At 41.5% G+C, this 12868-nt stretch overlaps 2 protein-coding genes across 4 annotated transcripts in view; one reads left to right on the plus strand and one right to left on the minus strand.

The window, feature by feature from the left end:
• The first annotated feature begins 1833 nt into the window (after positions 1-1833).
• On the plus strand, positions 1834-6143 carry LOC139664790 (trans-L-3-hydroxyproline dehydratase). Its single transcript, XM_071543747.1, has 6 exons — positions 1834-1878; positions 3185-3662; positions 3813-3982; positions 4108-4230; positions 4781-4918; positions 5654-6143. The coding sequence occupies exons 2-6, from the start codon at positions 3185-3187 to the stop codon at positions 5777-5779; spliced, it is 1035 nt and encodes a 344-aa protein (XP_071399848.1). The 5' UTR covers positions 1834-1878; the 3' UTR covers positions 5780-6143.
• Positions 6144-6835: 692 nt separating this feature from the next.
• The window catches only part of LOC139664779 (disheveled-associated activator of morphogenesis 1-like), a 46606-nt gene continuing 40573 nt past the window's right edge, over positions 6836-12868 (minus strand). For all 3 annotated transcript variants that reach the window (XM_071543731.1, XM_071543729.1, XM_071543730.1), the window contains 9 exons: positions 12374-12458; positions 11739-11845; positions 11008-11096; positions 10472-10640; positions 10211-10318; positions 9919-9979; positions 9620-9751; positions 8646-8816; positions 6836-8450 (listed from right to left, as the gene is read on the minus strand). In XM_071543731.1, coding sequence (XP_071399832.1) covers positions 8238-8450; positions 8646-8816; positions 9620-9751; positions 9919-9979; positions 10211-10318; positions 10472-10640; positions 11008-11096; positions 11739-11845; positions 12374-12458 — 1135 coding nt within the window. In that variant the 3' untranslated portion in view covers positions 6836-8237. The remainder of the gene's footprint in view (positions 8451-8645; positions 8817-9619; positions 9752-9918; positions 9980-10210; positions 10319-10471; positions 10641-11007; positions 11097-11738; positions 11846-12373; positions 12459-12868) is intronic.

Below are 12868 nucleotides of genomic sequence, written 5' to 3' on the forward strand. Positions count from 1 at the left end.
ATCTTTTTGGAACTGTCATCTCCATGTTCTTCATGGATTTTTTTGGAAGTCAGTTTGTAGTTTTTGGCAGCACACCCGGCCAGAAAGTTATGCAAGGAGAAGCACCTGCCATAACTTTCATAGCTTCATAACTTTCACTTTTTGGAAGTGGTCACTGGTCCTGCTAGACAAAGCATGTGTGCAGCTACGAGCTTGGATATGATTCTTTATTTTGGAAAGACTGTAGCTTAGCGAACTCTCACACTGAACTCTGCATGCACTCCCCATATGTTACATCTCCCTTTATCTCATTTTGTAGGAATAGTTAGACTCTACAGTTTGCCAACATGTTGCTGCCCACCCAAACTGAAGTGATAGTAGTGACCGCACTAAGAGGAATCAGTTGTCAGGTAATTAAATGTGTGCCTTACATTTTTAAAAGAGCGCCTACTTCCAAAATGGATACTTATTTGTTTTGATGAGGCAGCATCGCTATCAACTGTTAACACTGGTCATTGAGCAGATGCTCCATAATATGATAAATGTTAAAGCTGCCGATGTGTTTCCCCTTTTACAAAGCATTGTAATTCAGATGAATAGTACAGAACATATTGCATATACAAGGTCAGGATTTGAAATGACAGGACTGAGGAATGACTAAAATGTTATGTTAAAAATGTTATTTCTTTGTGAACCATTTAGAAACTGTCTGAACTGTGTTTGAGCTTCATTTCCATGTGCATGTAAAATAGGAGTAGGAATGCAATAATGGCAATCTAATAATAGAAATGACAACACAAGTTATTTTTATTGTAAATCATCATCTCAATATTTGCTTGTGAAAGAAGTTAATTTCTCTGAAACAAGGTAGGAATATTTCACTCATTTAAACCGACCTGAACATTATGTTAAGCTCTGCAGCGGGTCATATCAACACACTTCTTATCAACTGTATTATTTTTTGCTCAGGTATAATTCTCCAACCCATAGCAAGTTGATTTTGACTTGATTTTAGTAGATGTGTTATGTTAAACATTGACTTTTAGCTTTGTCTACTGTATAGTGAGAACAGTAATGCATATGAGGTTTAGGGGCCACAGAAGTTTTTAAATGATGGGTTACTTCACACTACTATGCAAATCTGAACAGAGATGTACTGTACTGGCTGATACAAACACTTTTATTTGTTTATACTGTTTGGGTGAAAAATGGAAAGAAGGATGTACAAACAGAATGAGGTGAGGGTTTTTACTCATGACCAGTTTTGTGTGGCTGTGATTCACATTTGTATAAACTGTAAGGATGGAAGCATGTGACTGTCAGCCTATTTTATATTAGATGTGTAATAACCTTGCATGCATCTAGGGAACCTGTCAATGAAATGAATAATGAAGAATGATGCCTGCTCACCAGCTGTTGTTTTGTCTCCTCTGTTACACACATGCAACCTAAGATCCAGTATTTATTCAGTGATAGTGTGATAAACCTTTATCTTTTACTTAGAAATATGGGTCTAAAATAATGACTGTATGGTGTCCAAATAAAAAAAACAAAAAACACTGAAAGCCCATGTTACAGTGTGTTATACAACATGCAGAATGTTTTAATAATTCATGTAGAGCTATATTATTCTTGATGCTGATATGAAAACAGCAGTTTACAAATTAATTTCAGCTTTTTCCATTTCAAGTAGAACATGCAAATTCCACAAATCTAGGCCTACACGTTGAAATAACAAAAACCATGTATAACAGCCCTCCTGAACAGAAGATGGCGCTGTTTAGGTCTTTTGCGAAGTGAAATACGTCTGCCGCACAGAAGAAAGAAGAAAGGTGCAGCGAAGTGCAGAAAGTTGCAGAAACTTGAACACAAACAAACTACCGACAAAAGCTGAGTCAGGTAAAATATAATCCTTTCTTCAAACGACGCTCACCGCAGTAATGTAACTCTGGCCTTTCGCAGCTTCTAGCTGGCGAGTTAAGGGAAAATCAAAGAAAATTAAATACTAAACACATAATTCCGTACACGTCAGCTCTGTAGAATAACATATTTTAACATCGTTCATTTAAATAATGTTATATATGAATAGTTCTGTCATAGATAGTAGAAGTCTGTTATCAGTCTGACATTTGTGGTATTAGTGCCCCATAATGATTTAACCATGGATGTCACATCACAAATTTACAGTCATGCGCACAACAATATGACCTAATTGGGACCTATGAGTGCTTGGGTCTCCCTTATTGGAAATCTGTCATAGCCTGCTGGTGGCTCAAAATGATTCAGCCTTCATATGAGGTTACAAACGTACGGAAGAGGATTAGGGCCACATGTGAAAAATGTATTTGAGTTCTGAGTTTAAAGTCAGAATTCTGAGAATAAACTCAGAATTCTGACTTTATTCTCAGAATTCTGACTTTAAAGTCAGAACTCAAATACATTTTTCACATGTGGCCCTAATCCTCTTCCGTACAAACGTGCAATTGATCACTATCTCAGCCTTCAAAATTGTAGTAATGGAAGTATTTAATGTATTGGACTGGTATTTCAAGGTCAAAATCCCTTCGGACCAGGATAGAAATAATTGGTTTTAAAAGATATGAGTTTGTAGTTATAAATTAGTTGTTTTTTCAGTGGCCCAGTATAATTTAACCATACAATACTGTGATACTGCCATTGTATGAAAGCATTAAGCCACACTTTATAGTAAGAGGTTTACACTATTCTAAAATCACTTGGCCTTTCATGGCTTATAATAATTGTAATAATAAATCAGGCTTAATATCCCAAAGTCTCTTGATGTGCTGACTGTCTGTAATAAATATGAGTTGCCAGAATAATATTGCTGATACTGATTTGCTTCTGGACCTTAATAAAGGCTAGACCTATTATATATTTCCTAGTTTTGCGAAGTTCTTCATCTGGCAACCCTAATAGGATAGTATCACAAATTCTGTTACTTAGGTGACAGTAGACAGGCCAAACAGATGTATATGACCTAGTATAGGATGTATATGATGTGTGTATATAGTATGTACAGTATATGTGTGGTATATGATGGTATGTAAAGCCCTTTGAGACTTGACTGATAAAGGGCTATATAAATAAACAAGACTAGACTAGACTGGTGAATTGTATATAGGGACGTAATGAAAATGTGTCTGTATGTTGGCTCAAAACAATGTTTTTATTTTACTGCACGCAGATGGAGATGCAGCTTCCACCCCACGAGGGCGGTGAGCTGTCTGTGGTGGACATGCACACCGGCGGAGAGCCTTTGCGGATCATCCTCAGCGGATACCCGGAGGTCCGGGGCGACGGCGTGCTGTCCAAGCGCCGCTACGTCAGAGAGCACCTGGACCACCTGAGGCGCGTGCTGATGCTGGAGCCGCGCGGGCACTACGACATGTACGGAGCCCTGATCGTCACCAGCGAGGAGCCCGAGGCCCACCTGGGGGTGCTGTTCATGCACAACGAGGGCTACAGCACCATGTGCGGACACGCCGTCATCGCGCTGGGCCGCTTCGCCGTGGACTACAAGCTCATCAAGGAGCCGCGGTCCCCCGAGACACAAGTGAACATACATTGTCCCTGCGGTCTGGTCAAGGCTTTTGTTGAGTATTCAGATGGTAAAACAGGAGGAGTAAGGTTTCACAGCGTGCCGGCGTTTGCATTTGCTACAGGTAGAGCGCTCAGTTTGAATTTCTCCCAATAGAAACACGATACGCCTTATTCACAACCACAAGAACCAATACATCAAGCACCAAGTGTTACTAACAGCACTGCCAGGGTGTTGAGTTCATTCTGCAGGACTAACTCTGATTCTTGTTCAGATGTGACAGTGACAGTGGAAGGCTTCGGTGACGTCGTGGTCGACATCAGCTACGGAGGAGCGTTCTACGCCTTCGTCAGCGCCCAGAGGTTTGGCCTGGATGTGACCAAGTCCAGGACCCGGGACCTGGTGGATGCAGCCACTGCAGTGACCGACGCTGTCAAATCTCAAGTGAGGGATTCCATGTTGTACAACTCACAGCACATGAAGAACGGAGAAAAAAAAGTCTCAGCAATATGGTGTCACCCAAGTATCTTGATTTGCCGTTTGTTTTCTCATTCTTGATCCTTGTCTAGGTGAAGCTGCACCACCCAACCAGCGATGACCTGGCCTTCCTGTATGGCACCATCCTCACAGACGGCAAAGACGCTTACTCCTCTGATCCCACGGCCAACATGTGTGTGTTCGCAGAAGCTCAGGTACTTTACTATCTGCGGTCCTGAGTCAGTGCCAGCTAGTCACTTCATGCTTTGAAGAGGCTCATCTGGATTTACTCTAGAACAAAAAAACCCTCTAATTTTCAGCCCCTTGTGATGGATAATGGAGGGGTTTTCCAGGTTTAGCCCACAGTGAAATGATCCGGGCCTGGTTTCCTTTAACAATGGTCGTCTTGTGCTTGAGGTTTTTTTGATATGGTGACTTCTTATTCGTGGTTTACATGGCAGCATTTGTTCCTCAGAGCAGCAGTGACGAGAATGAAGATGTCAGCACTAGTCTGGACCAGTCTGAATATGTCAGTAAATGAATGAAGGAATGACCCCAAACCATGTCCATTAATTACAAATGCCATAGAAAATCAACTTTTGGCCTAAACATATCAAAAAATGTCACATTGGAAAATTGTGCACTATAAAAGATGCCTTAATAAAACAACTGCATGAATCTGTGAATTTTGTTACCTAGTTTGTCGGGGTGTCAGATATAGAGAAAAATGTTAATAATGAAGCGGTTTAAATTATATCTTTGCAGGTGGACCGAAGCCCCACCGGTTCTGGTGTTACAGCCCGGGTGGCTCTTCAGTATCACAAAGGTCTCCTCCAGCTCAACCAGACCAGGACGTTTCAGAGCGGGGCTACTGGTTCCCAGTTCACAGGAAAAGCTGTTGAGGTAGCAGTTCACTCTTCTTTCAGGTCATCAGGGACACTGTGTCACATTAGATGTTTACTCAGAGAACTCAGAGAAAAGGAGAACGAAGTTAGACCAGGCAGTCAGACCACGTGTGCTGATAAGATGGTAGGAGTTGAAAGGCCTCGTGGGTTGAGAGTCACGGTCAAAATGTGTCATTAACCAAAGGTCAGGAGCAGTTAGAGATAATCTCCATTATGTCTTGGCTTGTTGAGAGTCAAAATACATGTCAAATGTGTGTTTGGTTTGGCTTAAGACACTTCTGTCAGTGTTAAAAATTCTGAACTCTGAGAATATCTGTATGGACTTGCCATATAAACAGGATTCACATTATATTAGTAACCAGAATGTGTCCTCCTCCTCAACAAATTAGACATAAGCAGTGTTAAGCCTACAAATTAGCATCTAGATGTGGGCTTCACTCACTAGTAGAGGAGGGCAAGTCGGCCTTATAGACTTTGTATGTTCAAAAGACAGATGACTCTTTGTAATTCCCCATCTTGAGCAGTTTATCTTGTGTGCTTCTATAGAGCAACAGGTCTGAAACAGTGTGTCAGTAATGGTAAGTATCAGTATTTTAGTGATGTCCATGTGCCTCGGGTAGTTTTTGGAATAAACAAAAACGTTCGCCCTAACTGTCTTATTGTAGTCTATCCCATGCTGTGATGAAACTTAACGTTCACTGAGGAACTTTCTTGTGTGTTTTCCTCTGTGCAGGAGACCCGGTGTGGAGACTTCAAGGCGGTGGTGGTGGAGGTTGCTGGCAGAGCTTTCTACACCGGCGTTTCACGCTTTGTGCAGGAGGCAGATGACAAGCTCACACACGGGTTTCTCCTGAAATGAGCCTGAATTACAGCCTGTGTTTCTCAACTTTAGGTCAGGAAATGTCAAAAATGTTTTGAACATAAGCGTTTACGTTTTTTTTAAGTCAAGAATAACAGTGTTAACTGACAATTTGTAGAGATTCACTTAAAGATGTATTCCACATTTCATTGATTCTTCTGTGGGTTGGCAGGTGATATGCACAGTTCATCATTATACCTGCATCCATGTACTGGCAATAATCTGAACACACCAACAGGTATAACCATCTTTTATCTTTTTTCAAAAGCCTACTACAATGCAGAAACAACATCTAACCTAATTAAAGGCAATGATAAAGCAAACCTAGGCTAACTAAAATATTCTGTTCATTGTACTATAACATATGACCTCAAATGATAATCCTAAATAAACTATGGACCAGTGTAGTAGAGTGTTTGTATGACATGTAAACAGTTAGCCAAATATTAGTTCAGATGTTGCAAATCACATCTTGCATATGGATTGGTCTATATGCAATCTTAATATAATGGCAAATTAACCTCTTTGTTTTCATTATGTTAAAGATGAGAGCTTTTAGAGGGAATTTAAAGAGCAGTTTGAGTATTGATATGTTACCAAGGTGCACACTTGAGGATGTGTGCAGCACAGGTCTGAGTATCAACATTTCTTGTCCTACCTGATGGATCTTGTGTTTAACTTAAGCGGGCCAACTCTGAAGACTCTGAAGAGAACTCTTGGAGAGCAGAGCACCTGTACAGCAGCAGCATCACACTGGTAGTCAAGGATCTTGTGCAATAGCAGGTATTGACCACTAGAAGGAGCTAAGAGTCCGGTTGCCAACACAGGCTCCTTGAAGTTTGCAGGGTTTGACCTGGTTTGGTAAGGATAAGGTCAAAGAGTTTGGGAACACACACAGACCTTCAGGAGTCAATATAACACTTTAAAAACCAACTCAGTAACCCTTCAGTAAGTAAAGGCTCTATATGAATTCATTCAACAGCTTCATGTTAAGATTATGCAGTTAAGAGGCCTATTAACTTAATAAACAAAAAAACCCAAACTTGTTTTCTCCCATTTATTAACCTCAGGTCATCATACAATGGAAGGCAATATTTAAATTATAAAAGTCCAATGGAAGCGTCTCACACTGGATGGATTTACACAGGGGGAAAATAAAATCATACTGTATGTTGTCCAGATCTGATGGTTTCTCCAACAATGAAAACATCAGATGTGGATCACAAAGGGTTTAAGATCTTTTTTTTTTCTTTCTTTTTTTTTTTGGCAGTGTAAATCCAGCCAATATGCAGGTAACATATTTCAACTATCCAATAAAAACTTAAAAGGAGGGCACTCCCATCGTAGGGGAAGAGCAGGTGTATTGCATTGACTGGGTATGGTTTTAATGACATTTAGCATAGTAATTACGAATTTATGTGTGCATGTGTAACAAGCACGCAACCTTATATATAGATATAGGTAATCTATGACACGAGTGTCCACACTTGTTGAGAAATTGCAGATTAGGCCCAGGCCTCAAGAGTACCCACTCAACAATTAAAATCAACAGAGTTAAGGCCAGCTCTTAACAGGAAAAAAAAGTTCAAAAAAACATACAGTGATCAGATACATAAATGCTGCATGTCAATAATGCTGAATAGAAAAAAAAGGGCTCCTGCTGAGCGTCGTCACTTGCAATTAAAACCGCTTTTATCCAACAACAACAACGCCATCTCAGTCCTGGGATGGTTTTCATTGCAAGGGAACGACAGTGTCCAGGGGAACGTCGGATTCAGTCTTTCTCCAAAAATCACTGGGACAGTTCAGGGGTGTGAAAGCACCACCCGTCAATCTATCAAATCATTCCTTACAAAATGGCCCCTTGTTTTTTTAAATGAAATCATCTTCCTGTTTGGATCGAACATCAAGCCCTGAAGAAGTCTTTTAGCTGCACATGTCAGTCTGTGCGTGGATTCTGCCATACAAAAACAGCACAGAACGATTCCTATCAAACAACTGTGAGCATTTTTTTTTTTAGCTCTGGAGGAAAACTTTCTCCAGCACTCGCTCTACAAGGAAGAAGGGTGAGGCTCACCCAGCAGGAGCGACATCCTGCTCTTGCACCAGAATTTCAATTAAGCTTTTCATTCAGAGGCTCCGCTCTCCCATCTGGAATTATCTTATTTGGTCGTATCTAACAGCGTTTGGCTTCTGCTCCATTTAACATCAAAAAGTCAGAGGATGAAAGGTGTAAAGTATGTTTTCAGTGGTTCTGCAGCTATGGGGGCAAGGCCGTGGTTTACTGAAGCGGGGTGGGGATGGAGGAGGGTGCTGTGGAATGTGTGTGTCAGTCCGACCCAGAGGGAAAGGAGAAACTCTATTGATGTGATGATCTGAGCGGAGGGGGCAGGAGGGGGCGGGGGGGGGCGAGCACGGCTGAACTGAAGAAACGGGATAGTGAAGTCGAACCCCTCGCTTAGAAGTTGAGCTTTGTGACCGGCCGCTCTCTGCCTGAGTCTGTGGTCTGGTTGTTGATGCGCTTGCGGTTGCGTTTCATCTTGGACAGGTCCTTGTCGAAGACCTCGCCCGATCGCAGCGCTGACACCAGGTCGTCAAACTCGCCGCCGTCGTCCTCGCCGTTCGCCTTGGCTTTCCGCGCCTTCCGCTCTTTCTCCCTCTGCTCTTTCAGCTACGTAACACAGTGAAGGAGGGAAAGAAAGATCATTGTATTGTATTCAGATTATGCTCCATCAACTGAAATGAATTGAAGAGAGCTGGGATTGTTTATTTTAATTGACAGTGACCATTTTTGTTTCATGAGCCAAAAAAAAAAAAAAAGCCCAAAGTTTATACCATCATCTGGAAACGGGGCAGGATCACATACCTGAGCTTCCATTCTGGCCCGGCGCTCCTCCTCTTCCTTGCGTTTCCGCATGTTCTCGTTCTCCTGCTGCGCCTCGCCAAACGACTGGAGGAACTGGTCAAAGATGCCGAAGAACTCATCTGGCTGCATCTTACTGGCATCCTCCCCGAAGTGCTTTACTGCCCTCAGGAACTGTGGGACCACAGGGGGGGGGGGGGGGCGCGAACGGGGAGGGGAGCGTGGGATTAGATTTACAACGGTACACAGTAGAGCCATGTTTTACTCAATCTTTGACCGTTTTACAGGAGACTCATTAGGTCTTAGCTCTTTGAAATCAGAGCAGGCTACCAGTGGTCGGGCTTTGAAGCCCGTGTTAACCTAGATTTGACCGGCTACTGATTACAGCTGAGGCCGGAGACTGGAGCCAGGGGCCCAAATTAAGGCAGCGTGTTTGTTGCTTATTTTGCACAGCGAGTTAAAAAGGAGAAGGGCCAGATGTGAGATCATGCTGAGAAAATATACCTTCAAAGATGTGTATGTTAACGGCAACTCTGTCCGTGACACGCAAACTTTAAGTTGAGCAAAAAAAAAAAAAGCATTTAAAAAGTACACACCACTTGCAATCAATCACATCTGATGTTTTTCTGTCAGTGCATTCAAATGTTCCTTTGTATGTGATGATGGGGATTAGTGCCACCTAACGCTGTAGGCTTGTGCTGCCTTTTATTACACACACACACACACACACACACACACACACACACAAAAGATGCAAGGAGCTGTTCAGAGAGTCAGGAGGTTCTGTGGTTACCAATGATCACTGTAACATACACCAGCAAGAAAAAAAAAAAAAAAACAACATGCGGCTATGAGAGGCTACAAGCTTTCAGTGTACGTGTCTAGGAGTAACTGTATGCCATCCTGCCTGCTTGAACAGATACACACACTCTGGCGGAAACAAACCACACACACTCCACACTGCCATACTGACTTACCAGTTCTTTGGCCTCGGTGAGAGAGTCCTCCACATCGGAGAAACTGAAGCTGGCCACGGTGATGAACTGGCTCACCACCGACACAAACTTGTCACCCACCTCCTGCGGCCGCTTCTTCTGGTATTCCAGCTCCTGAGAGGGAAAAGGGAATCAGAGGAGAGGGGAAATTGAAGGAGATGTGAAAGGAGAGCTATGTCACCGCAGACCAAGAATAAACATTGTACAAATGAATGATTAATACATGAGATTTATCAATTAATTGTAATGTAACATTAAGCGCCGGCCTCCTTGTGACTCACACTCTCGACGCTTTTCAAGCCGCTGCGCAGGTTATTGATGTCCTTTTCCATCTCAGTCATGCTGCAGTGAAAGGAAATAATGGTTGAAAGGGATAATGGTTGAATTGTTGAATACAGGATGGAAAGGATGTTTCTTTTTACTGTTTTTATTTTATTTTATTGTAAAGCACCTTACAACCTTGTTAAGAAAGGTGCTAAATAAATAAAGTTTAGTATTATTATCATTATTTTTAGGGCAAAAAAAGAGAAGTAATCCAAAGACAGGCAGCAGGATCTCCGCCGCTCCACCTACTTGACTTTGGCTGCCTCTGAAACATTTTGCAGGTCCTCCTGGAACATCAGGACTTTGGGGTACTTCTTCTCCAGGATGGTGATCAGGTAGTGAAGGAGAGTGACGTTCCTGCAAATAACAGCAGCAAGTCACGAATGGATGACAATATGGAGTTTTATCAACACCAAATTCCCAATTCCAGATGTGATTTTGATGTCCGATGTCATTTTTTGGGTGTTACTGCCTGCAAAGTTGTAATTTGACGATTAAAAGTGTTCTTACTTGTCGATACTGGATTTGGTATCAGCGATCTTGTTGAGTGAAGACACCTTGAAGCCGTACGCGTTGCCCCTTTGACCCTTGTTCATGTAGTTTCCGAAGGCCAGCACCACCTCCAACAGCTGCTTCAGGTTTTTACTGTGTAAAATCTCCTTAGAAGCCCTGGTCAGAGCTGAGAGAGGAGAGGGAAGCAAACAAAAGAGAAATTAACATTTCCAGTGGAATCATAGCACCTGACTCTATCTTTTGAGTTGCAACTAATCGGTCTTTAGGAAGGAATTGGCAAACCATTTCCATATCAAATTCAAAATGGTGAGAACACAAAATATAGAAAAACTTTTGAGGCCATCAGGAATGGCTGTATTGATTCCTTGACAGAGAATGCTTAACTTACTGAAAATAAATGGCTTTCTATGTTAGATATAATAAAATTTGGTCTATATTAAGAGAAGCCTATAGAAGAAGACATAAATCATCTCCAAAATCACAACATTATGGTGCATGTGGGACTAATTTAATTTATTCAATACTTCTCTCACCTTCAACTTTGGGTTTGATTTCAGCTATCCTCTCTGCAAACTTCTTTTTGAAGTACAAAGACTGTAGCCTCTGCTGGTAGTGGTTTATTCTGCAGGGGGAATGGAAAAGGCATGTTAGAGAACAGAAATAGAAAAATATTAAATTATAAACAGGCAAATCCACAAAGTGAATCGCCTACTAACATGGCACATATAAAATTACAGCTGTGGTGATGACATGTTTATTTTTGGCAGGGTTTTGTTGTACTGTGATGTTTTCAGTCTATGAGCCATTGACTCTGTAGCTGATGAAAACCATGATGACATTTTCCCTCCAATGTATTCTGTCCTAAAGTAAAGTGACTAAACATGAGCAAACTAACTTCTTTAAGACAAAACTGCTATCACTATGCTGTAGTAATGTTATTTCATTTGTTGGGAGTCAAATATATTGAGAAAAGTGTTACACAAACACAGTTATTACATGACTAACGATCTTTATTCAGCAATTCCATTTAGAAACAATGGTGAGTTGCAAAAACATCCATTGTTCCTTGCTAAGTAGAAACCCACATGTCATCTGATTTATCTGCTATGAGGGAAAGGACACAATGGCTATTGTTTCACAGCAGAGCCGATCTGAACTGTGCTGCACTGACCTGAAGCTGTCATGCATGAGTGTACTACCTGTTTAGTACTGAATACAAAGGGTCGCACTCGACAGAAACACATTCGCTGTGTGAGTACAGTACCTGCTCATCTCATACAGGAAGCGGTCAGGTTTTGCCATGCGGTCCAGCTCATGCTTGTGCTCCTCCAGGAGATCCACATCGCTCTTCTCTGGGACAAACTTCAGCATCTTAAGGATGGGGAAAGACTCATTACTTTAAACAATCCACAGTCATTCAGCTGTACTTGTCACCGTTAAAAACGGCACAAGGGTTTATCATGCTGGCTCAGTCTACTAATGCACTCTTTCATATACTTGTGTCTGAATAGATCTGAATCTCTGCTAATGTGCCGTTGCATTTCACTGTTTGTCTCTTCACTGTTATTACAGAAAAAAGCAATAAAAGCAATGAGTGGACAGCCAACTCTCCTTAACATTTACAAAATAAGCAATATATTGTTATGAGAGTTACAGCACATACGGATGTACAGTACCTAGCATAAATGTTTTGCAGTGGCTATGAAAACTAAGTGCTAAAGGTAAGGCTTTTATGCATCAATTTGCTCTACAGTCATTTTTAGTGGATGGTGGCATAATCTTCAAAGCGCCATCCCAATCACTAAAATGAAAGCACATTTGATTCTCCAGGATCTATTCATGCGTCCACAGGGGGGAAAACAGGAGGGATTAACTCTTGCAGGAGACCGGATGTCGTACCTGCTCCAGCATATCTTTGGGTAAGTCCTCCTGTTCGTCCATGGTTAGGATGGCTCTCTTCATCTCCTCATTGGAGAGCTTCAGCCTACAATACACATCATATGAGATGGAAACGTCCAGACAAATACCTTCAATAGCTATATCAATAATGCATGGTATGTTCAGGAACATTCGGTCATCAAAATGTATAGCATCTGTTACATGAACAAAAAACATCAGCAAGATTTCATCTCTGCTCCATTAACCAATTAGTAATTTTAATTCAAGATTACTCGCTTCAAACAGCAGCTGCTCTAATCAGAATAAAATCCATCACATCACCACAAATCTCTCAATTTTTTCAGGGAAGGGACTAGTTAAGGACGGGATAATATTAAGTACCATGACAACCAAAAACCCAGCGACTATTCAACATTGAGGAAAAACAAAATAATAAACGTACACTGTGGTATAAGATTAACTTGTACAATGGCTTTGTAACCGTATAGTTATGTC

Source organism: Centroberyx affinis, unplaced genomic scaffold (genome assembly GCF_046629955.1).
Source record: "Centroberyx affinis isolate AG114_WGS23_722 - 3 ecotype Tasmania unplaced genomic scaffold, CSIRO-AGI_Caff_v1 ptg004372l_1, whole genome shotgun sequence".
Taxonomy (NCBI): domain Eukaryota; kingdom Metazoa; phylum Chordata; class Actinopteri; order Beryciformes; family Berycidae; genus Centroberyx; species Centroberyx affinis.